At 34.4% G+C, this 23,855-nt stretch overlaps 1 protein-coding gene across 1 annotated transcript in view; it reads right to left on the bottom strand.

The window, feature by feature from the left end:
* Positions 1-23,280, bottom strand: part of ARHGAP20 (Rho GTPase activating protein 20) — a 320,100-nt gene extending 296,820 nt beyond the window's left edge. Inside the window, exon 1 of the mRNA XM_053708537.1 lies at positions 23,043-23,280. Within this exon, the coding sequence (XP_053564512.1) occupies positions 23,043-23,141 (99 nt within the window). The 5' untranslated portion in view covers positions 23,142-23,280. The remainder of the gene's footprint in view (positions 1-23,042) is intronic.
* Positions 23,281-23,855: the final 575 nt, after the last annotated feature.

The following is a 23,855-nucleotide window of genomic DNA, read 5'->3' as shown; positions in this document are numbered from 1 at the left end:
CGGAACAACCAATAGAATGCGAGCTCAATCTGATTGGCTGATTGGATCAGCCAATCGGATTGAACTTGAATCTGATTGGCTGATTCAATCAGCCAATCAGATTTTTCTAACTTAATTCCGATTGGCTGATAGAATCCTATCAGCCAATCGGAATTCGGCGGACGCCATCTTGGATGACGTCATTTAAAGGTACCTCATTCGTCGTTCAGTCGTCGGCCGGGATGGATGCTCCGCGGCGGCGGAGCGAAGAAAGAAGATTGAAGATGCCGCCGGAAGGATGAAGACTTTGCTGCCGCTTGGAGGAAGACGTCGCCGGAGGAAGAATTCTTCTTTGCCGCTTGGAGGAAGACATCGCCGGAGGAAGAATTCTTCTTTGCCGCTTGGAGGAAGACATCGACGGAGGAAGAATTCTTCTTTGCCGCTTGGAGCAAGACATCGCCCGGATCGGATGAGGAGTTCGGCCCGGTGTGGTGAAGACAAGGTAGGGAGATCTTCAGGGGGGTAGTGTTAGGCTTTTTTAAGGGGGGTTTGGGTGGTTTTAGAATAGGGGTATGTGGGTGGTGGGTTGTAATGGGGGGGGGGGGTATTGTATATGTTTTTAAATGCAAAAGAGCTGAATTCTTTGGGGCATGCCCCACAAAAGGCCCTTTTAAGGGCTGGTAAGGTAAAGAGCTTTGAAATTTTTTTAATTTAGAAAAGGGCAGGGAATTTTTTTTATTTTGGGGGGCTTTATTATTTTATTAGGGGGCTTAGAATAGGTGTAATTAGCTTAAAAATCTTGTAATTTTTTTTTTTTTTTTTGTAATTTAGTGTTTGTTTGTTTTTTTAATTTAGTTTAGTTAATTTAATTGTATTTTTAGAAAGCTGTTTGTAGTTTAGTTAATTTATTGATAGTGTAGGTGTATTTGTAACTTAGGTTAGGATTTATTTTACAGGTAATTGGGTAATTATTTTAACTAGGTAGATATTAAATAGTTAATAACTATTTAATAGCTATTATACCTAGCTAAAATAATTAACAATTTACCTGTAAAATAAATATTAACCCTAACATAGCTACAATGTAATTATTAATTATATTGTAGCTATCTTAGGGTTTATTTTATAGGTAAGTATTTAGATTTAAAAAGGAATATTTTAGTTTATAATATGAATTAGATTAATTTAATAAGAATTTAGTTAGGGGTGTTAGGGTTAGATAGAGTTAATATAGTTAATATAAATACTATAGTAACTATATTAACTATATTAACCCTAATATAATTAGGGTTAATATAGTTAATATATATAATGTAATACCTATATTAACTATAATATACTTAGGGTTAATATAGATAACATAGCTGGCGGTGGGGTAGGTAGATTAAATTAGGGGTTAATAATTTTAATAGAGATGGCGGCGGTGTAAGGGGCTTACATTAGGGGTTAATAATTTTAATATAGATGGCGGCGGTGTAAGGGGCTTACATTAGGGGTTAATAATTTTAATATAGCTGGCGGCGGTATAGGGGGATTAGATTAGGGGTTAATAATTTTAATAGAGATGGCGGCGGTGTTAGGGGCTCACTTTAGGGGGTTATATATTTAATATAGCTGGCGGCGGGGTACGGGAGCGGCGGTTTAGGGGTTAATAACTTTATTAGGTTGCGGCGGGGTACGGGAGCGGCGGTTTAGGGGTTAATAACTTTTTTTATTGTTAGGCTAGTGAGGGGGGATAGCGGATAGAGGGTTAGACGTGTCGGGCTATGTTTAGGAGGCGTGTTAGACAGTGCGGGTGATTTAGACTTTAGTCAGGTTTTATAGGCGCCGGCAGTTTCTAACGTGGCGCAAGTCACTGGCGACTCCAAAAATCTGTACTTACGCAGATTTCTGGACATCGCTGGTTTGTGAGACTTGCGCCACTTTAGCAAGTGACGGCGCCGCATATTGGATGGCTCGAGTTGCGAGCTGAAACTGCGGGCGACGCGGGTTCCCTCGCTTGCGCCGCAAACTGCGATCTATATTGGATCGCGCCCTTGCTCGATAGCTCAGGTCTGGTTAAACTGATTAATTTCAGCTTGCTTGGCTTTGCTGCAACACAAGCGGACAGCTCCACCTACTGGCTATTTTAATAAATGCACTGCTTCTCAATGCTTTTCAATAGCAGTCACATGACTGGAAAAAAAGGTTGTTATTCTGAAACGGTGTAAATTGAACCGTTGTAAAATGAGGGCCACCTGTAATTGAATAACTGGCAAATACATGATAAAAAGACAATGCAATAGCACTAACTTTGAATTTGAAGTAAGCAATAGAATATTATCTTGCTAATTTCAAAGTTAATCTTGTATTACAAAATATATACACTTTTTTAAAAAAAAAATTATGCGGTTTTGCTTCTACACTAATATATTTGTCAGGCTTTATCTCAATCATGAAACTTTCAAAGGGTCAGTAAATTTACAATTTCAAAATCTCAGTCCATGTTCAGTTTTAGTTCTACATTTGAACTGCATATTTCTCACTTTAAAAATATTAATGTTTATATGTATTATTTAATCTTACTTTTAACAATAGAACCGTTAGTGGCCGGTACTTCTCCAGCCCCTTGATGACATATATAATATGGGCGGTATAGAGCTATTTTCTTCAGACGACATGAAATTCTTGGCATGCCTATATGAAGTTCACTCAGGCTGGTGTTTCTTCAGAGCGGCTTCCTATCCGATTACAACTGCGCATGCATCAGAGCAGGAGCCATAGATGCGCTTCGATAGCATACTTACGCCTAGATTACGAGTCTTGCGTTAGCCTTAAAAAGCAGCGTTGAGAGGTCCCAACGCTGCTTTTTAACGCCCGCTGGTATTACGAGTCTGGCAGGTACAGGTGTACCACTCCCTTTTTTTCCGCGACTCGAGCATACCGCAAATCCCCTTACGTCAATTGCGAATCCTATCTTTTTAATGGGACTTGCCTATTACGAGTCTTGGAAAAAGTGAGCGGTAGACCCTCTCCTGTCAAGACTCCTACCGCATTTAAAAGTCAGTAGTTAAGAGTTTTATGGGCTAACGCCGTAACATAAAACTCTTAACTAAAGTGCTAAAAAGTACACTAACACCCATAAACTACCTATTAACCCCTAAACCGAGGCCCCCCGCACATAGCAAACACTTAAATAATTTTTTTAACCCCTAATCTGCCGACCAGACATCGCGGCCACTGTAATAAATATATTAACCCCTAAACTGCCGCACTCCCGCCTCGCAAACACTAGTTAAATATTATTAACCCCTAATCTGCCATCCCTAACATCGCCGACACCTACCTACATTTATTAACCCATAATCTGCCGCCCACAACGTCGCCACCACTATATTAAATGTATTAACTCCTAATTCTAAGTCTAACCCTAAACCTAACCCCCCTAACTTAAATATAATTTAAATAAATCGAAATAAAATAACTACAATTAACTAAATTAGTCCTATTTAACTTTTTACTTACCTATAAAATAAACCCTAAGTTAGCTACAATATAACTAATAATTACATTGTAGCTATTTTAGGATTTATTTGTATTTTACAGGCAACTTTGTATTTATTTTAACTAGGTAGAATAGTTATTAAATATTTATTAACTATTTAATAACTACCTAGATAAAATAAGTACAAATTTACCTGTAAAATAAACCCTAACCTAAGTTACAATTACACATAACACTACACTATAAATAAATTAATTACCTAAATTAAATTAAACTAATTACAATTAAATAAAATAAAGTACAAAAAAACAAACACTAAATTACAAAAAATAATAACATAATTACAAGAATTTTAAACTAATTACACCTACTCTAATCCCCAAAAATAAAAAAAGCCCTACCCTATACTAAATTACAAATAGCCCTTAAAAGGGCCTTTTGCAGGGCATTGCCCCAAAGTAATCAGCTCTTTTACCTGTAAAAAAATTACAATACCCCCCCAACATTACAACCCACCACCCACACACCCAACCCTACTCTAAAACCCACCCAATCCCCCCTTAATAAAACCTAACACTAACCCCTTGAAGATCACACTACCTTGAGACGTCTTCACCCAACCGAGCAGAAGTGGTCCTCCAGACGGCCAAAAGTCTTCATCCGATCCGGGCAGAAGAGGACCACCAGACGGGCAGAAGTCTTCATCCAGGCGGCATCTTCTATCTTCATCCATCCGGAGCGGAGCGGGTCCATCTTCAAGCCAACCAACGCGGAGCATCTTCTTCCAACGACATCAAACTGAAGAATGAAGGTTCCTTTAAATGACGTCATCCAAGATGGCGTCCCTTGAATTCCGATTGGCTGATAGGATTCAATGCCCCGCAAAAGGCCCTTTTAAGGGATATTTGTCATTTAGTATAGGGCTTTTTTTTATTTTGGGGGGCTTTTTATTTTATTAGGGGGATTAGATTAGGTGTAATTAGTTTAAAAAAAATTGTAATTTAGGTTAGGGTTTATTTTACATGTAAATTTGTACTTATTTTAGCTAGGTAGTTATTAAATAGTTAATAACTATTTAATAACTATTCTACCTAGTTAAAATAAATACAAACTTGCCTGTAAAATAAAAATAAATCCTAAAATAGCTATAATGGTATTATTAGTTATATTGTAGCTATCTTAGGGTTTATTTTATAGGTAAGTATTTAGTTTTAAATAGGACTAATTTAATATGGGCAATTACAAATCATCAATGCCTACTGGCAAAACTAACTACGCTCAGACTATAAGCTTCCCCCTCACTAGATTTCAGCTTATTCAGTAATGGATTCCCACTCATTGAACAAGCACCTCTTAGATCAGCCCTATCTGACATATATGTGCTAAACACTTGCCTTTAGAGAATTATACCTATACCATAATGTCTGCACAGTGCATTCCTATAACTGACCCTAGAGCGTCCTGTTTTCTCCATATCTTGTAACTTAGTGATCCTGCTATCTTATCTATAATATACCTACCTCCTAGTCTAGGAGGGTTAAATATGCGGCTTCTCTAGCCTATGCCGCACCTCTACAACTTTTGTTATTACCTACAAATCGAATACGCTAAATAATTTTTTCTTTCTTACCTTGAGTTAATACCTAGGTTAGTTCCAATAGTGGCCTTTCAAGTTATATGAAAGATGTTTCAAGTATATTTGTTATATATGATATAACACATTATAAAAATGAGGTTTATCATTGAGATCCGTAAGTGATCTCCTAAGTTTAAAATCACCTTCTTTCGCTTAAATATTTTCGGTTATGTTTGAAGGTCCAAGAGTGACCAATGGTGTCATTTAGAGGGTCCCTTGGTGACTGGCATTCCATTTCCATAATGTTCACATGGTACATGTATTAGCTCTGTCTCTCTTATAATCCATTTTTACTGTTAGTACTCCTTGTAAAACTGATATATTATCTCATGTGACATAAGAATTTATCTATGTGATGTTGTATGCCTTTAAATGAACCTCAAATAAAAAAATAGGACTAATTTAGTTAATTGTAGTTATTTTATTTCGATTTATTTAAATTATATTTAAGTTAGAGGGGGTTAGGTTTAGGGTTAGACTTAGATTTAGGGGTTAATAACTTTATTATAGTGGTTGCGACGTTGGGGGCGGATTAAGGGTGTTAGGTGTAGACATAAAATGTATTTTCCCATAGGAAACAATGGTTAGGAGCTGAACGCTGCTTTTTTACAGGTGTTAGTTTTTTTTCAGCTAGCTCATCCCCATTGTTTCCTATGGGGAAATCATGCACGAGCATGTTTTGCCAGCTCACCGCTACCGCAATTTTGCTCAACGCTCACTTTTCTGCGGCTTAAGCCGGGTTTCAGAAAACTTGTAATACCAACGTTGTCTTAAGTGAGCGGTGAGAAAAAAAGGCTCGTTAGCACCGCATACCATTACCGACAAAAACTCGTAATCTAGCCGTTAGTAATCAGGCACACATTCACAAATGTATTCCATAGCGTGACATATATTTTAGCGATAGGTGGATGGACATTACTTTGAAAAAAAAGAAAAAAGGCAGCATAGCGGTAGGCGGCCAGGTAATAATATATTTAAGGGGGCTAAGATTTGAGATAAAATTAGTAACTAATAAAAACATAAATATGAAAATTGATGAATGAAACTTATAGTGATTACATCTTACAAATGCAAAATTAAAGCATTAATTACTGAGTTTACTGTCCCTTTAATTTTGATTCAGTTTCCCTTTAATGAACAAACAATTTCTTGGAGATTCTCACTTGCTTTAATAAGTTTTTCTTGTGATGACAATGCTTTTCTATATTGGAAGGTGTGTTTGTGAAATCATTTGGTGTTTACACATAAACCCGAGGTGTCAGAAGATGGGAGGTACATGTCAGACAGGAAGATCTTGAGTATTGAAGTTGCACTGTACTGTTAATTTGAATAATGAAAAATTACAAAATAAGAAATAGGTCAGTTGTATTTGGACAATATAAATATATGTTAAACTCTTACAGCTAAACATTTTGTTAAACATCTATTTTAATCCATCAAAGTTTCCTATAAAAGTGCTGACACTTGTTATTAACCCTTCACTGCTGATCTATTTCATACCCGTCTGATAAGTTCCTTTTAGCGGTTTGACACTTTATCCACACAAATAATTTGTTCATCATTAATAGAAAATAACTTTATTTTGCAGAAATCCTCTAACATGGGAAAAATTCTTCTTATGAAATGCAAATTTTTTTTGTGTGTCATTTTCTATGGCGTAGACGGTAAATAGCTGCAAGTGTTTCATTATTTCCTAAATATTTTGAATAGACATTTCATTATCCCCCATTTAGCATAAGAGCAAAACATAGGATTTTATACTTAATAATAATTAATAACTAGAAAATAAATGTATTTTTAATCACTTTGTATTATCTTGCACTTTAAGCAGAACATTTAAAGGGACATGAAACCCAATTTTTTTTCTTTCATGATTTAGAAAGAGCATAAAATTATAAACAACTTTCTAATTTACTTCTATTATCTAATTTGCTTCATTCTCTTGATATTCTTTGCTGAAAAGCATATCTAGATATGCTTAGAAGCTGCTGATTGGTAGCTGCACATAGATGCCTCCTGTGATTGGTTCACCATGTGCATTGCTATTTCTTCATTAAAGTATATCTAAATAATGAAGCAAATTAGGTAATAGAAGTAAATTGGAATGTTGTTTAAAATTGTATTCTCTACCTTAATCATGAAAGAAAATGTTTGGGTATAGTGTCCCTTTAAGGTCTAAAATATCCAACTAAAACAATAGATTTATTTTAATTATATATCTTAAGGGGGTGGCTCAACTTGTTTTAACAATGTATGTACACCCCTGCCTAAGCTCAGCAAAAAAATATTTTGAAGGAAAAAAAAAAAAAAAAAAAATCATTCTACATAGAATTTCACAAAATATCACCTATATTTATGTTCACTCAAAGTTATCCAATTTATTTGTATTCCTAAAATGTTGTATTAGTTCAGGGAAACATGTATCTGTGAGCGATAACACAATAAAATAATGCTAGCACGCACTGCTTCTTTTAGATCATTTTATTATGATGATCTCTTGATAGCTATAATGACATAAAATCCCTTATTTGAATTATGCGACTTCACTGTTTCAAATATGGGGTCTTATGATAAATTGAGGGGGTAATACAAGTCTCTTAAAAATTGCCAAAACACACAAAATAGAACCAATACTGAGGTTTTTGTTATGACAATTAGCGAATAGCTGGAAGGACCTATTGTCCCCATTTCAAAACATTTGATTTTGTACCCAAGCAAGTTATAATATCTTAGTGGGTTTTTTTTTGCTTTGTTTGTTTTGTTTCTTGTTTTTTTGTAATTTTTCAAAGACATTTCAATTAAAAATGAAACCACTCACTAAATCAATTTAAAGAAACACCCAGGATATTAAATTTTCGGGTTTGTAGAGGTTTTTGGCTTCCAAGTTAAAGGGATAGTAAACACTAAAAATGTTATTGTTTACCCATTCCCCAGTTTTCCATAACCAACACTATTATAGAAATATACTTTTTACCTTGTATCTAAGCTTTTGCAGACTGCCTCCTTATCTCCGATCTTTTGATAGACTTGCATTTCAGGCAATTAGTGCTGACTCTTAAATAACTTCATGTGCATGAGCACAGTGTTATATATATGAAACACATGAACTAACGCCATCTAGCCGTGAAAAACTGTCAAATGCATTCAGCTGAGAGGTGGCCTTCAAGGGCTTAGAAATTAGCATATGAGCCTACCTAGGTTTAGCTTTCAACTAAGAATAACAAGAGAACAAAGCGAATTTGATGATAAAAGTAAATTAGAAAGGTGTTTAAAATTGCATGCCCTATCTGAATCATGAAAGTTTAATTTGGACTTTACTATCCCTTTAAGAAACACATGAAAAATAAGGAATAGTCTAGTCAAAATGAAAATATCACAATTCAGATAGAGCATACCAAGAGAATGAAGAAAAATTGATAATAGGAGTAAATTAGAAAGTTGCTTGAACTTATCTGCTCTATTTGAATCGTGAAAGTTTAATTTTGACTAGAATATCCCTTTAAAATGAAGAAACGGTCAAGTAGTTTGGCAAAAGATGAAACACAGTAAATGTATTGGTGATAATGATTGAATGCAGTTTTTTTTAACCAATAAAATTAAATCAATTAATATTTTTTTATAATTGGGGGATTACAAATGTTAATTATAAAATTTATCAAAAACACTTCTTTACGGTCATAAATAAAGATTTAGATGGTTTTTAATTTGTATTTAAAAGGATGAGTTGAACTTTTTACGAAACAAAAATGCTATCGTGTTTCTAAGTCAAAAAATGTTTTATGACTGAATATGAAATTGCTGTTAAAGAGATAGTGAAAACCTTGACATTTTTATATAAACTGTTTAGTTATGCATAATGAAACAACTTTGCAAAAATCTTTCATTATTTATTATGCCCTCTTTTCATGTAATTTAGCTTAAAAAAAGAGCTGTTTTTTTTTTTTTTTTAATTATCAAAACTTGAAATGCATCCTGCTGGTTTATCAAAGCTAACCTGGCTACATATCAATCCCTAATTGATTTACTTATTGATTTCCACAGCGAAGAGAACTTCATAAACCTTCAAGGCAAAACTTTTAGATTTATTACTAAGGACCCCAAAAGGTTTTTAGATGTAACATTAGTTTTGAGCTAAGCAAAACATACAGATACAGACACCCAATCAATTAAACAATAAATAATCAGGGCTCAAATTTCCACTCGCCCTTTTTTTTTTTTTTTTTTTATTAAATTAACATAAATCTAAAAAGGCAAATAACGATTTCGTATTTTTTTGTGGAAGGTAACAAATTTATATCTGCAAGCAAAAGCAAAATTGTTATCAACCTCATAGTTAGCAACATGCATTCACTTAAAGGGAAAGAAAGTCCCAACATTTTCTTTCATGATTTGGATAGAACATACAATTTTTAACAACTTTCTTATTGACTTCTATTATCAAATTTGCTTCATTCTCTTGTTATCCTTTGCTGAAGGAACAGCATTGCACTACTGGCAGCTAGATGAACACATTGAGTTAGCCAATCACAAGAGACAAACGTGTGCAGGCACCAATCAGCAGCTAACTCCAACTAGTGCAGGATATGTGCGTATTCTTTTTGAACAAGGAATACCAAGAGAACGAAGCACATTTGAAAATAGAAGTGAATTTTAAAAAAAGTGTCTTAAAATTACATTCTCCATCTGAACAAGTTTAATTTTGACTTTCCTATTCCTTTAATAATAAAATGATCCAACAAATTAGAGCATTTTATTATTATTATTATTATTATTATTATTATTATACCAGAACGTCCATTTAAAGGGACAGTCAACCATAGAATTGTTATTGTTTTAAAAGATAGATAATCCCTTTATTACTCATTCCCCAGTTTTGCAAAACCAACACAGTTATATTAATATACTTTTTACCTCTGTGATTACCTTGTATCTAGGAACCTTCTTCCAGCCCCCTGATGACTGTGACTGTTTATTATCTATTGTCTTGCATCTTTGGCTAGATCTTAAATAACCCCCTGTGCCTGAACACAGTGTTATCTATATGGCCCACGTGTACTTTCTGTCTCTTTGTGTTGAAAAGAGATTTAAAAAGCCTGTGATAAGAGGCAGCCATCAAAGACTTAGAAATTAGCATATGAACCTACCTATGTTTAGTTTAAACTAAGAATACCAAGAGAAAAAAGCAAATTTGATGATAAAAGTAAATTGGAAAGTCAATTAAAATTAAAAGTCCTATCTGAATAATGAAAGTTTAATTTATACTTGACTGTCCCTTTAACATTAAAACAAAGTCAGATAGCTTTAAAGTGTCGTCCTATCTTTAAAGGGACAGTAAAACTGAAATTAAACTTTCATAATTCAGATTTCAGATTTCACTTCTGTTATTGAATTTGCTTTGTTCTCTTGGTATTCTTTGTTGAAATCCATACCCTGGTAGGCTCAGGAGCACTAGCTGCTGATTGGTGGCTGAACATATATGGCTGTTGTCATTGGCTCACCAGATGTCTTCAGCTGGCTCCCAGTTGTACATTGCTGCTCCTTCAATAAAGGATACCAAGAGAATGAAGCAAATGTGATAATAGGAGAAAACTGGAAAGAGGATTTTTAAATTGCATGCTCTGACTGAGTAATGGAATAGGTTTCATGTCATGTTTAGTACAAAAAGCATGGAATGTTTGCACTACTGACCCTTCAACTGTATTATTGTAACTCCATGCAAAGTGGTTGAACAAATAGGCAATTTATCTATGTGTTTATTTCCTTTAGAATTGGAAGGTCTGTAGTGCAGATATTACACTGATTTCATTTTTGCACTAGACATGACACAACATAACATCAAATCATTTAAAAGTGCATGCAAAACATGAAAGCTGAGCTAAGGCGTGTCACTTTTTTCATATGATTACAAAGACAACATAAAACACAGTATTGGAACACCAAATAGAAGAGTTCAATGCCATTATTTCTTTTATGTTTTTGCCTTTAAAAAGTTCATGTGGGTACAAAGGGTTGAAGGAAGGAATTCAAAGCAAATCCTTTCCTTCCAGTATGCATCTGGCTAGATGCTAAATCTTCCAATGTCTGAATACGTTGCAATGTCTAAATATGTTATTAGATTATACGGCACCTGTCTGCTCAAAGCAAAAGTCCTATAGCAGCAACAACAAAAAACTTGCATGAACATCAGAAATCTTAAAGGGACAGTCTACACCAGAATTGTTATTGTTTTAAAAGATAGATAATCCCTTTATTACCTATTCCCCAGTTTTCCATAAACAACACAGTTATATTAATATACTTTTAACCTCTGTGATTATCTTCTATCTAAGCCTCTGCAAACTGCCCCTTTATTTTAGTTCTTTTGACAGACTTGCAGTTTAGGCAATCAGTGACTGCTCCCAGATAACTTCACATGCATGAGCACAGTGTTATCTATATGAAACACATGAACTAACACCCTCTAGTGGTGAAAAACTGTTAAAATGCATTCTGAAAAGAGGTGGCCTTCAAGGTCTAAGAAATTAGCATATGAACCTCCTAGGTTAAGCTTTCAACTAAGAATACCAAGATAACAAAGCAAAATTGGTGATAAAAGTAAATTGGAAAATTGTTTCAAATTACATGCTCTATCTGAATCATGAAAGTTTATTTTGGACTAGACTGTCCCTTTAAGTGATTTTACAAATTGATTTGGTGGTTTGAATTTCGATTGGAACGTCTTAGAAATTGATAAAAAATAAAATAAAAAAAATAACAGCCAAGATACTAAACGTATAAATTCTTAAAGGGATATGAAACCCAAAAAAATGTATTTTGTGATTCAGACAGAACATACTATTTTTTAAAAAGTTTCCAATTTACTTCAGTTATCACATTTCTTTCATTGCCATGATATTCTGTGTTAAAGAGATACTTAGGTAGGCATCTGGAGCGCTACATGGCTGGGAATAGTGCTGTCATCTAGTGCTCTTACAAATGGATAACATTCTTGCAAAACTGCTGCCATATAGTGCACCATGAATGGGCTGGCTCCTAAGCATACATACCTGCTTTTTATCAAAATATACTAAGAGAACAAAGAAAAAAATGCTAATAGAAGTAAGTTAGAATGTTGTTTAAATTGCAGGCTCTATCTAAATCATGAAAGAAAAAAATCTAATTTATGCTTCCCTGGTAAATTTCTTTTTTCCGGACATGGAGAGTCTACAACGTCATTCCAATTACTAGTGGGATATTCTCTCCTGGCCAGCAGGAGGAGGCAAAGAGCACCCCAGCAGAGCTATGTGTCACTTCCCTTACCCATAACCCCCAGTCATTCTCTTTGCCTCTGTCAATGGAGGAGATGAAGTTATGGTCTGAAGATTTTATTCCTTTTATGGGTACTTTTCCCTGCAAGCAAGGATTGGGATTTAGCTTTGTCCATGTCAATCTCTTGAGTAAGAGTAGTGGTGGCTTTAAGCAGTTAGAAAGTGGTGAGGTTGTCCTTGCTTTGTTTTCTAACATATTTGCTACCCCTGTTATAGAAAGCCAGAGTTGGTTACTCTGTTCTCTCTTTTTCTACAGGTCTCTGATAGGAGTATGTGTCCTTTCACACCTGGTGAGCTGTCTTTCTGCCGGACAGCTGGATATGCAGGTAGGTGCTCTTGCCTCCTAGGTACTGGACTCTCAATGTCTTAGGAAATATATCCCTTTAAGTTTTGGAATGGGAGGTCATAGCTTTCTAACAGATTAGAATACTTAAAGGGAAATAAAACTCAAGTAAAACTTTAATGATTTAAATGGAGCAATTTTAACAAATCTTTCAATTGACTTATATTATGTAAATTGCTTCCTTCTTTTGGTATCCTTTTTTAAAAAAAACATACCTAGGTAGGTTTAGGAGCAGCAATGCATTATTAGGAGCTAGCTGGTGGCTACACACAGACACCTCTTGTCATTGGCTCACAAGATGTGTTCAGCTAACTCCCAGTACTGCCTTGCTGCCCTGGAGCTTAAGTTCACTATATATTAACCGCTTCACAGGGGTTAAACGCATAGTAGTGCAATAATGAAATGGTCTAACACATTAGAACATATTATTTTACCACTTTTATATCCCTTTAAAGGGATGTGGAACTATAAATTCTGAATGTTAAAAGAATATTTGCAATGCACGTGTATTAAAGACAATTCTTCTAGTACAAGCTATTGTTTTTTCAGTGATAGCTTCTACTTTGCATATCTCATACACCCACAGCTAACTACTGAGTCACTGGCCACACTGACCATGTGCACTGTTTAAGACAGGCGCACTGAACATATCTACATATCCCTCCCTCTGCCCATGACGAATGAAAATCTCTAGCTTCTACTAGAATCATTTTTCTTATACATGTGTTTTGCAGAAATGTTATTATTTCAAACTGAAATGTTTATTCATTTCAATTTGGATTTTCATGTCCATTTACCTTTAACACAATGCCAATTTATTAGATATATATTTATTTATTTAAGACCAATTAAGTTTAAATGGAAATTCTATTGCAAAAATGGGATGCTGTAAACCCCCGCAGAGGGGTTAAAGACATAGTTAAATTGCTGCTTTGAGCCTGAAGCACTGCAACTGCTAAACAAAGCCAGTGATTGACAGGGTTGTGCAAATGCTACTGCAAGTTGACTCACCAGCTGTTTGCTTCTTGGGACCAGTAGTTCTCTGAGGCTCCCAAGTAAAACTTTAAAGGGACATAAAGTCAAAATGAATCTTTGATTGTTCAGATAAAGCATGTAGTTTTAAAATAACTTTCCTATTTACTTCTATTATCAACAAAGGATACCAAGCAAATTAAGCAAATTTGGTAACAGAAGAACATTGCAAAGATGTTTAAAATTATATTATATATCTGAATCATGAAAGAAAAATGTTGGGTTTGATATCCCTTTAACTATATGGTTAACCCTCTAGAGAATGCTATTTTTTGCACTAGCATGTCCCTTTAGGAAGTATTTCTAAATAATAAATAGAGATATTATTCTAAAATAAAATAATGTGAAAAACATTTACTGCAGGACTAAACCTAAACTATTGCAGAAATGTGCTTTTCATTTTTCAATAAACACTTCTTGGAATCCATAACAGAACTGTCTAGTGTCTCACAAGATTTAGCATCTTTACAGATAATTATATACTTTACTGTTTTTCATCAATTGTGACCAATTCAAAATAATGTGACCTCAGCATCCCTGATGTGCTGCCTGATTTCAAACACCTCTTTGTCAGATATTTGGATTGAGGAGATCAGGAGTAAATCTCATTTTTAAATTTTCCCAATTTATATACCACAAAAAAATCCATTGTATAGTTTATTTACAAATCCAGGTGAGTCGAAAAACTTGTTTTTCTACAGAAATCCACAGCACAAAATACTTACATCATGAATAGGGATGGGCGAATGTTTTACAACATTCGAAAAATGAAACAAATTTTAACACAACTGTATTTTTCGAATTTAAAAAGTTTGTACAACATTCACCTAATGTAATAGTATTTCTAATGCTTTCTTTAAATGTAATATTCAATTCAAAATGTTCTAATAATTCGATTTGAATTATGCAATATTCCAATTCGAAAAATTTGAATTGATGAATTTGTAATAATATTTCTAATGCTATCTTTAAATGTAATATTCTAATTATGCACTATTCGAAATAGAAACATTTGAATTGATATATTTGTATCTATTATGTATCAATTTACTAAATTCCCTACCACATGAACTATTGAACTTCTGAATTTGTTAAAGGGACACTGAACCCAATTTTTTTCTTTCATGATTCAGATAGAGCATGCCATTTTAAGCAACTTTCTAATTTACTTCTATTATCAATTTTTCTTTGTTCTTTTGCTATCTTTATTTGAAAAAGAAGGCATATATGCTAAGGAGCCAGCAAATGTTTGGTTCAGCACCATGGACAGCAAGGACAACCCAGGATGTTCACCAAAAATGGGCCGGCATCTAAACTTCAATTCTTGTTTTTGAAATAAACATACCAAGAGAATGAAGAAAATGTTATAATAGGAGTAAATGAGAAAGTTGCTTAAAATCGCATGCTCTATCTGAATCGCAAAAGAAAAAAATTGGGTTCAGTGTCCCTTTAACTCGAATATTACATTTGAAATTTTGAATGTAAATATTCAATCTAATTATGAACATTCAAAAACAAAAGCAACATTCAAAAAACAGAAATAGCATTCGATTACCGAATTTTAATTCTTATCAACATTCAATTGTCCAAAACTAATGTCCATAGGACTATTGGTTCTACCAAACGAATTGCACTTTCAGCATATTCGCCCATCCGTAATCATGAGACTATGGGTAACGATATGCAAATAAGCTTCACAATGTATCGCCTTTTTTCTTCCAGATCCATTTCCAAAATCATCATTGCTAATTAGGACTAAGCTTCTGGTTGGCAGCTGTCTTTCACAAAAATACTGGATAACCAATGGGAGACAACTAGGGCAAAATGGGGCACCACCAAGAAACTCTGCACTAATCTCCACTCTGCTTCCTGACCAACACCCTTCAAATGCTGTCATGTAATATATATTTTACATAACTGTGCAGCAAGCTGGTAAGAATGCAGGTGTCAGTGATTTTACCCCTTGGCTGCCAGTGGCACAAACAATGCAGTGATTTGACTCTCCCCTTGCATTCTAGTAAAAAAAAACAAAGCACATATTTTATCCCCTTGGCTGTTAGTAACATACAGATCAGATATTCTACTTCACTTGCCATCTTAGAAATGCTGTTGCTACATCAGTAGTGATCGGAGCCCTTAATTAACCCCTCGTGAAGTAGCTAAGTTTATAATGTAATTTGAATGTACTGGCACTTGAAATAACACACTGTGAGACACCTGGCAGTCTAAGCAAAGCTGTACTTTGCACTGCATGTTATAGAAGTATATAACACCAGAACCATTTACGCACAGCTGCTTTATTCTCAATGAAACTATTCAGCACACGGTGGGTTCTCACTTACTGCTAAATGTAGGCGATAAATGCACTTGAAATATTCTAAGACTGGTTTAAACTCCATTTATGATCAAAATAATGCTGTAGTATTTATAGCCATGGATAAAATGTGTATATATAAAAAAAATACCATTATATCTGTGGTTTCAGTCCAGCTTCCTGTTTATTTCATATTAACCAAAGGGTTAAACCATTTAACTTAAATCAATATCTATCTTAAGAGCACAACAACACAGCTTTGGGAAACAACTGTAGCTTTATTATTATATAATGTTGGTAACTTTGACAGATTTTTTCATGAATTTTTTTAAAGGGATATAAAAACCATGATTCACATAGAGCATATTTTAAGCAACTTTTTAATTTACTCCTATTATCAATTTTTCTTTGTAAGATAGGAATGTAAGCTTAGGAGCCAGCACATTTTTTGTTCAAAACCTAGGTAGTGCTTGCTGATTGGTGTCTAAATGTAGCCACCAATCAGCAAGGGCTACCCATGTTTCTTTAAATACGTGTCCCTCCCAGACTTGAATACACACTACCGAGTGTTACCAATCATTATTTTAAAGGGACGTGGGTATCAAAATGTCACGATTTCAAAAGCGTATACAATTTTAAAATCTTTCCAATTTACTCTCTTGGTATCAATGAAAGCATACTAAGGTAGACCCAGGAGTGAGCACATCAGGAGCACTATATCGCAACAATGTTATACATATAGTTCTCAAGACACATAAGGACTCTTAAAGGGATATTAAACCCACAGATAGAGCATGCCATTTTAATCAACTTTCTAATTTACTCCTATGATCAATTTTTCTTCTTTCTCTTGGTATCTTTATTGGAAAAAGTAGGAATGTAAGCTTAGAAGCCGGCCCATTTTTGGTTCAGCACTCTGGGTAGAGCTTGCCGATTCCCACCAATCAGCAAGCGCTATCCAGGTGCCGAACCACAAATGGGCCAGCTCCTAAGTGGTTCATTTTTTTTGTACCACCCCTGCTTTCCACCAATTTCACATGATTCTCATATTCTAGTCTGAGATTCTAAAAAACAAAATACATTTTAAAATGAACAAATGTAAATAAAAGAAAACTGGTAACATTTTTTCACATCCAAGTGCTCAGTTTTCTAGAACTGCAAATTGTTATGCTTCTTTAACATTGATAGTTAAACTTTTGGCACCCCCAGGCAGTGCATAGCTCGTCTGAAAAATACTTTTTCTGATTATATTGCCAGCTATATATAAGAATAGCTGCATAAAACACGTTTAGCTCTTAACATAATACAATGTTAACCTTATGATTACTGGGAGCATGTGCAAAGCACATTTATCTAGCTGTACTGTAAAAGACAAAACTTTGGCTATAAAATACATACATCATGTGCTTGTAAATTTCAAGATGCAAAGCTGCATAGAACACAAGCCATTTATTAGTGCTATTATTAGACTTCAAAAAGCATAACTGCTAACAAAATGTTAGTAACATAAAAATAGCTTTATATTGAAGGGATATACAACTCTCAGACCTCAGTTCTATCAAGCATATTTAAAACACGCTTTTAAAATAGTGATCTAGTATAAAGAATAATTATATTGATTTTGAAGCATAAATAGTCAGTTTTCTTAAAGGGATATTATAATGCAAAAAAGCATGCAATAATTGCATTACTCGCCCTACCTAACCCATCTCAAAGCCCCCTTTATCAAAGCTTCAACTTTTGGACACTCAGCGGTTTCAATACGTCTGCTGAACCTCGCTGCAGGTATTACACATCCGACTTTGAAATATACAAAAAACAAGGCTTAATACGCTCACGTCAACAAAGCCGCGAGGATCAGCGGTCTGTTTATAACTTTAAAGCATTGCTGGGGCGAATATTTAAATTTATTGCTCGTTCAACACAAAAAACAAATACGATATGAATCACAGGATGCATTTCATATCTACTTTTACTTAGCTTCGCCCTTTTCTATGCTCTAAAATGGTATTATAATTGATTTTTCAGCATTTAAAGTCGCAGCAACATTTTACAGTATTGTTATTTTGTACAAAAAATCTTAATATATCTAACGGTTAATTACTACATCTTCGAGAGTTATATGTTGTACTTATCTTAATTCAAAGATTGTTCAAAAGTTTATTATAAATATATATATATATATAAACATTTTATTTGCACGTTTAAAATTACAAACATTTTATTTGATGCATTTTTCTGCAGATATTTTTAGAACACTTTGTGCATGAGTTTTGATGTTAAAGGGACATTAAAAAGACTAAATAAATTGTATAAGCATAGTATTGAGATTATTCCCAGCTTCCCTCTAGTTATGGGTGCATCAAACTGTTTTCCTATGTGTTCGCTAGCTCAAAGCTTGAAGATTGAGACTCTGGTCCGGCGCATGGTTCAATACGCGAACGTACAAGTTAAAAGTATCATAAATCTTAAATTGGTTGAATCTACCTCTAGATAAAATCGACTTTGCACAATTTCGATAAAATTACAACGTATTCGAGTTACGGTGAATGGGTAGTCCATTTTCTACGTTATTTCAATCTTAAAGGACCACTAAATACAGTAGATTTGCATAACCAACAAATGCATGATAAAAAAAAGACAATGCAATATCACTTAGTATGAACTTCAAATGAGTAGTAGATTTTTTTCTGACAAATTTCAGTTATGCCTATTTCCACTCACACTGCATCACGTGACAACAGCCAATCACAAATGCATATACGTATATTCTGTGAATTCTTGCACATGCTCAGTAGGAGCTGGTGACTCAAAAAGTGTAAATATAAAAAGACTGTGCACATTTTGTTAATGGAAGTAAATTGTAAAGTTGTTTAAAATTGCTGCTCTATCTGAATCATAAGAGTTTAATTTTGACTTGAGTGTCTCTTTAATTATAGCAAGGTTTCAGTTGAAGCTTTGATAAAGGGGGACCTATAGTCTTAATTGGGAGCTCTAAGCAAAACATGTCAGGTGATTAGTGGGTCATGTAACTGCTTCTCATTGGCTTGTGAGCTGCAATGCTTGTGGCTTTCAAAAGAGACTTTACCTATGTTTAACACATTTTAGGGGTTAACCCTATAGTTAGCCAAGGTCAGTAATGCAAATATAACATACTAGAATTAAAGAATGGTATTTTGGATTAGAATGTCCATTTAATTTTAAATTAGTTGCACAAGAACGGGGGGTGGGGCTTGTGCAGTGTTAAACATGGATAGTGGATACATGGGAATGTATTATGTGTTTAAAGGATTACTTTCTGTTATAATTTTTAAGCTAAACAACTAACATATTAAAGTTAATAAACATTAATTAAAACCTACTGACCTATATTTTCTCCAAAATGAAGTTTCATAACGTTCTAAAAGTTATATCTTTTATTCGCCGATGATGTCACGATATCCTGCCCACTATTTTCAGCACTGCGTGTTCAAAATACTAAAACCAATAACTTTGTGTTTAAAGCGCCATTTTGAAACCTAGGTATTGTAAACGGATTGGTACAGAGCAAAGGATACCCACGGAGTGGGTTTGGAAAACAATTAAATTTGCAGACAAGATTTCTGATATACGGTAGAGATATGTTAATGAAATGCTATTGATAAAAAGCGTATTTGGGGTAGTTAGTTAGTAACAGGCATAGAAAATATTTACTTACAGTGGCCCTTTAAACTAATGGATTATAGAGAAACAGATAAAATTAGGATTTGAAGAGCAAGCACAGTTAGAATAAAATGCATCTTGCACAAATTACAAAAACACACAAAACAATAGGAAACAAAATGTACCACCTACAGTAAGTAGAGCTGAGAATTAGTACAAGTAACGACTTACAGGAATATTCTAATGCAAAAACAAATATCTGTGTTTTGTTAGAGACTTGTGATTTTTTTTTTAAATAAATCATATTTTATCTATGCGTTTATAACACCTTAGAAGGGTTAAACACAAGTCCAAAGTTGTGTTCCGGTGACATTCTAGAAGTGGATATAGCTGCTGAGCCAATCAGGATGCAGACATACATGTGAATGCTCCAATTACTGCCTGTATCATCTGGAGCAGAATATGGGTGTGAATTTACCCATGTGTTTAATCCTTTTGTAGGTGTTGAATACATAGTAAAAGAGGGGAATTTGTTTAATAAAAAATGTTCTAGCAAAATAGTTTTATTTTAACATTAAAATGACCCTTTAAAGTACTAAGCCAGTTATGAATAATACATTTGCACCCAAGGGGTTCAGCTATAATCTCTAAAGTGTGTGTCTGTTGGTGTGTAAGAAACAGAAAGACAAAATAATGTGGGATTAAGCAGCAAAGATCACCACCATTCTTAAATGTTAATATTAGCCATAAATTAGCACTTCATTTTTTATTGGACATGGTTTACTCAATGCTATGAGTAAAGTAGACAAGGGGCATTTGAAAAAGAACGGGACATGAAACCCAAAATGTTCTTGCATGATTCAGATATAGCATTTTAAAAATGTTTTCAATTTACTGCTATAATAAAATGTACTTTTTTTCTCTTGGTATCATTTTTTTGAAAAGTGGGTAGGTTGGCTAAGGAGCATGCACGTTCCTGGATCACTATATGGCATTAGTTTTGCAAGAATACGTTTAACAATGTTATACATTTGTAAGGGCACTAGATGGCAGCAGCGTTTCCCCATGTGCACACTACCTACCTAGGTATGATCTTCAACAAAGAATACTAGGATAACAAATTTGATAATAGAAGTAAATTGGAAACTTATTTCAAATTGTATGCTATGTCTGAATCAGGGAGGAAAGTTTGAGTTTTGTGCCCCTTTAAGCTTTTAAACCTCCCTTAAAGGAAATATGAATATAATTGTTTTGTGAAATAAAACAAGTACTGTTTCAGCAAACAAGATAGGGCCCGCAAAAAACTGGTCTACATGTGGCCCCCCACAGGAGCCAGCTGCACTCTCACTAACACTGATTGGATTTAAGTTGCAGTAATATATTTGGCAACCAAGTAAGGGAATCGATTGAATATTTCAGTACATAATGAATTTTTGTGGTTTTCAGTTTGGCATAAAGTCTTAATGCAGATAAAGAAAACTCTAATTGCCAGATCCAATTGTTATGCCTTTGTAGGGATGGCATCTCTCAATTAACAAAAATCTGATGAACCAATGTAATTTCGAGAATATTTTACAGCTTTTTACATATCTGTAATAAAAACATAAATTAGTCGTATGCTTTCAATTCACAATTGGCTCGGAGGAACCAAACTTTACATATTTTATTATTTAGTTTATTTTGACTTTTTTAAAACATCTGTACAAGTTCTCTATAGTGCTCATTCTACAAGTTACCCTTCGGCTAAAGGCTGTCACACAATAGTTAGTGTATGGCTGACACCTTAGTTGTGAGTCACAGAGATTTGTGTACATCCTTTAGTAGAGGGTTTTAAAACAACTAATGTACTATTCTTCTTTGCTTCTGAGAAAAAAAAATAAAAAAATAAAGTTTGCTCTGTACTACATATATATGTTTTTTGGAATCTTAGGTAAATTTAGTAAAAATGTGTGATACACAAAAATGTATTTTATGTCTTTAATAAAGGTAGGAAGATGTGAGTATACAGGTGTATGTAGAAGCCTCTACAAACTGTTATAAGTAACGCAAGTTTTGTTTTTATGAAATTAAAAAAAAAAAATATAAGAGTTTCAGTCAGATTATTCTATTTGTTTAATTTATATAATGTTGAGAAAAATACCTTACTGTTTGGGAAAATTAGAAGTACTTTAACATAGCAGATAAATTAAACTGATGTTTAAATAAAACACAGCATTTTGTAAGGATGACTTTAATGTGACTGCACTCTCTTATTCTGCATATAATAAAAAGAAATACAGGCAAATCTGAAATAAACACACAGAGTGTTTCTGAGGGAAGCGAGAGCTATTAGGACCTGAGACCATTACTGATGCAGTGTCCAACTATGGCACTACTGCTTTGCCAAGCAACTACATTACTACACCTGCGTATAAAATTATATGTAACATAGCTTTTGTATGTATATATGATTATAAACAATATATTTGATGGTAGATATCTGGAGATTAACTAATGGAACTGCTAAGAATGAAACATAATTTTAGCTTGGGCACTAGATCCACATAGTAGCAGGTCAAGAGACTACTGGTAGATGCTATATGACCACAATTATTATTGTAGCACTCCATAGACTCAAAGTAGTCCAGAGCTTAACTCAGAGCAAGGAGATATGCAGGGAACAAAAAAAAATGATAGCTTGGTATAAGGAGGTGAACATTAGTTCCCCATATGTTCCATAAGTCAAGTTGAAAGCTTTCACCCCTAAATGTTATGGTCTAGATAGAACAACTCTGGCCCAGGACTTTAGGAACCCAGCAACTCCAATATATTACAAAATGAATTTACAGTGAGCACTATATTCTTATTCATAAAAATGCAACTATTTATTAAATACCTCTGAGTGTACTGGGCAATCCTGCAATAAACAAGAATGCAGACAGTAATACATTCATGTACTAAACATCTGATGAGCTCAGCTTGTGAACAGTAATGATGATGGCTCTGACATGTATTAAGATTCCTCTCTAGAGCAGACAGATGTAAACTACAAGTGTAACAACAAGACGATGCAATACAATGAAGTGATGGGGAAGGCTTTGGTATCAAAACCCATATTTTAGGTGTAACACACAATTACAACAAAGGGTAAAAAGATAATGGTATATTTATATTAGCATAAGTGCACCTGATCTTGATATCTCACATCTTGCAATATCACTACATTTACATGATCATTACATGGCACTGATTCGCTGAAATATTACACACACACACATATATATATATATATATAGTGTCTATACATTTGCTCAAGAAGGGTTTACCTTTTTATTTTCTGTAATTCCAGGTAACTTGGGTTCTCCAGTCAAGGAAGAGGATCGATGTTGCCCTACATTGTCCTGTTGAGGTGACATAGCTTCCATTAAGATCCAAACGGTTCAGGCAGGGTCCTTTGAATGGTTGCAATTCATAGCTACGACCCTAGCAAAATAACACAGATGTGCCCGGGAGCTGTCTGGTACGGAACATTGTGGAAGATTCAGGGAGCAGATCACACAGACTGCCCGCACTGACAGCTGCTATCTGAGCTGTGAGTACAATGAGATCACACACTAGTGCTGCTGCTCTGTGCACAGAGCCCGCCCCTCTCCTGACTCAGGGCAGCAGGCGCGCTCACTGCTGGGAGCTGTGCTAAACCTGGCAGTGGCAGCTTAATCCGGGCGAGTGCTGCGTATACTGAGGAAGTTTGTATTAAAAAAAAGCAGCTTTACACCAACTGACAGCAGACATTATTATGTATGGATGGCATTTAATGCGTGTGAGTTCATTTTGGCTTTAACACAATATAAATCATATACAGTGGCTGATGGTTTACGTTGTATACTTCAGGTGAATAGTTACAATGCATGTTGTTTAAAACAAACTGATTTACAAAAGCCTCTGAAGTGACTAAAAATTCCAACATCTTGTAAAATAATCAAATTGTAGATGTTCTCAAACTAATATACTAAAAATGTGAGGAAACGCCTTACACCCCAGTGAATCAGCATAGCTGCACCTGATAGGAGGAATTGCATGTTTCTAACTGGAGATCTACTAATTACTTATTTGTGTAGGGGACTGTGATCTATATGCTG

This window comes from Bombina bombina, chromosome 3 (genome assembly GCF_027579735.1).
Source record: "Bombina bombina isolate aBomBom1 chromosome 3, aBomBom1.pri, whole genome shotgun sequence".
Classification (NCBI taxonomy): domain Eukaryota; kingdom Metazoa; phylum Chordata; class Amphibia; order Anura; family Bombinatoridae; genus Bombina; species Bombina bombina.
This window is presented reverse-complemented; position numbering and strand designations above follow the sequence as displayed.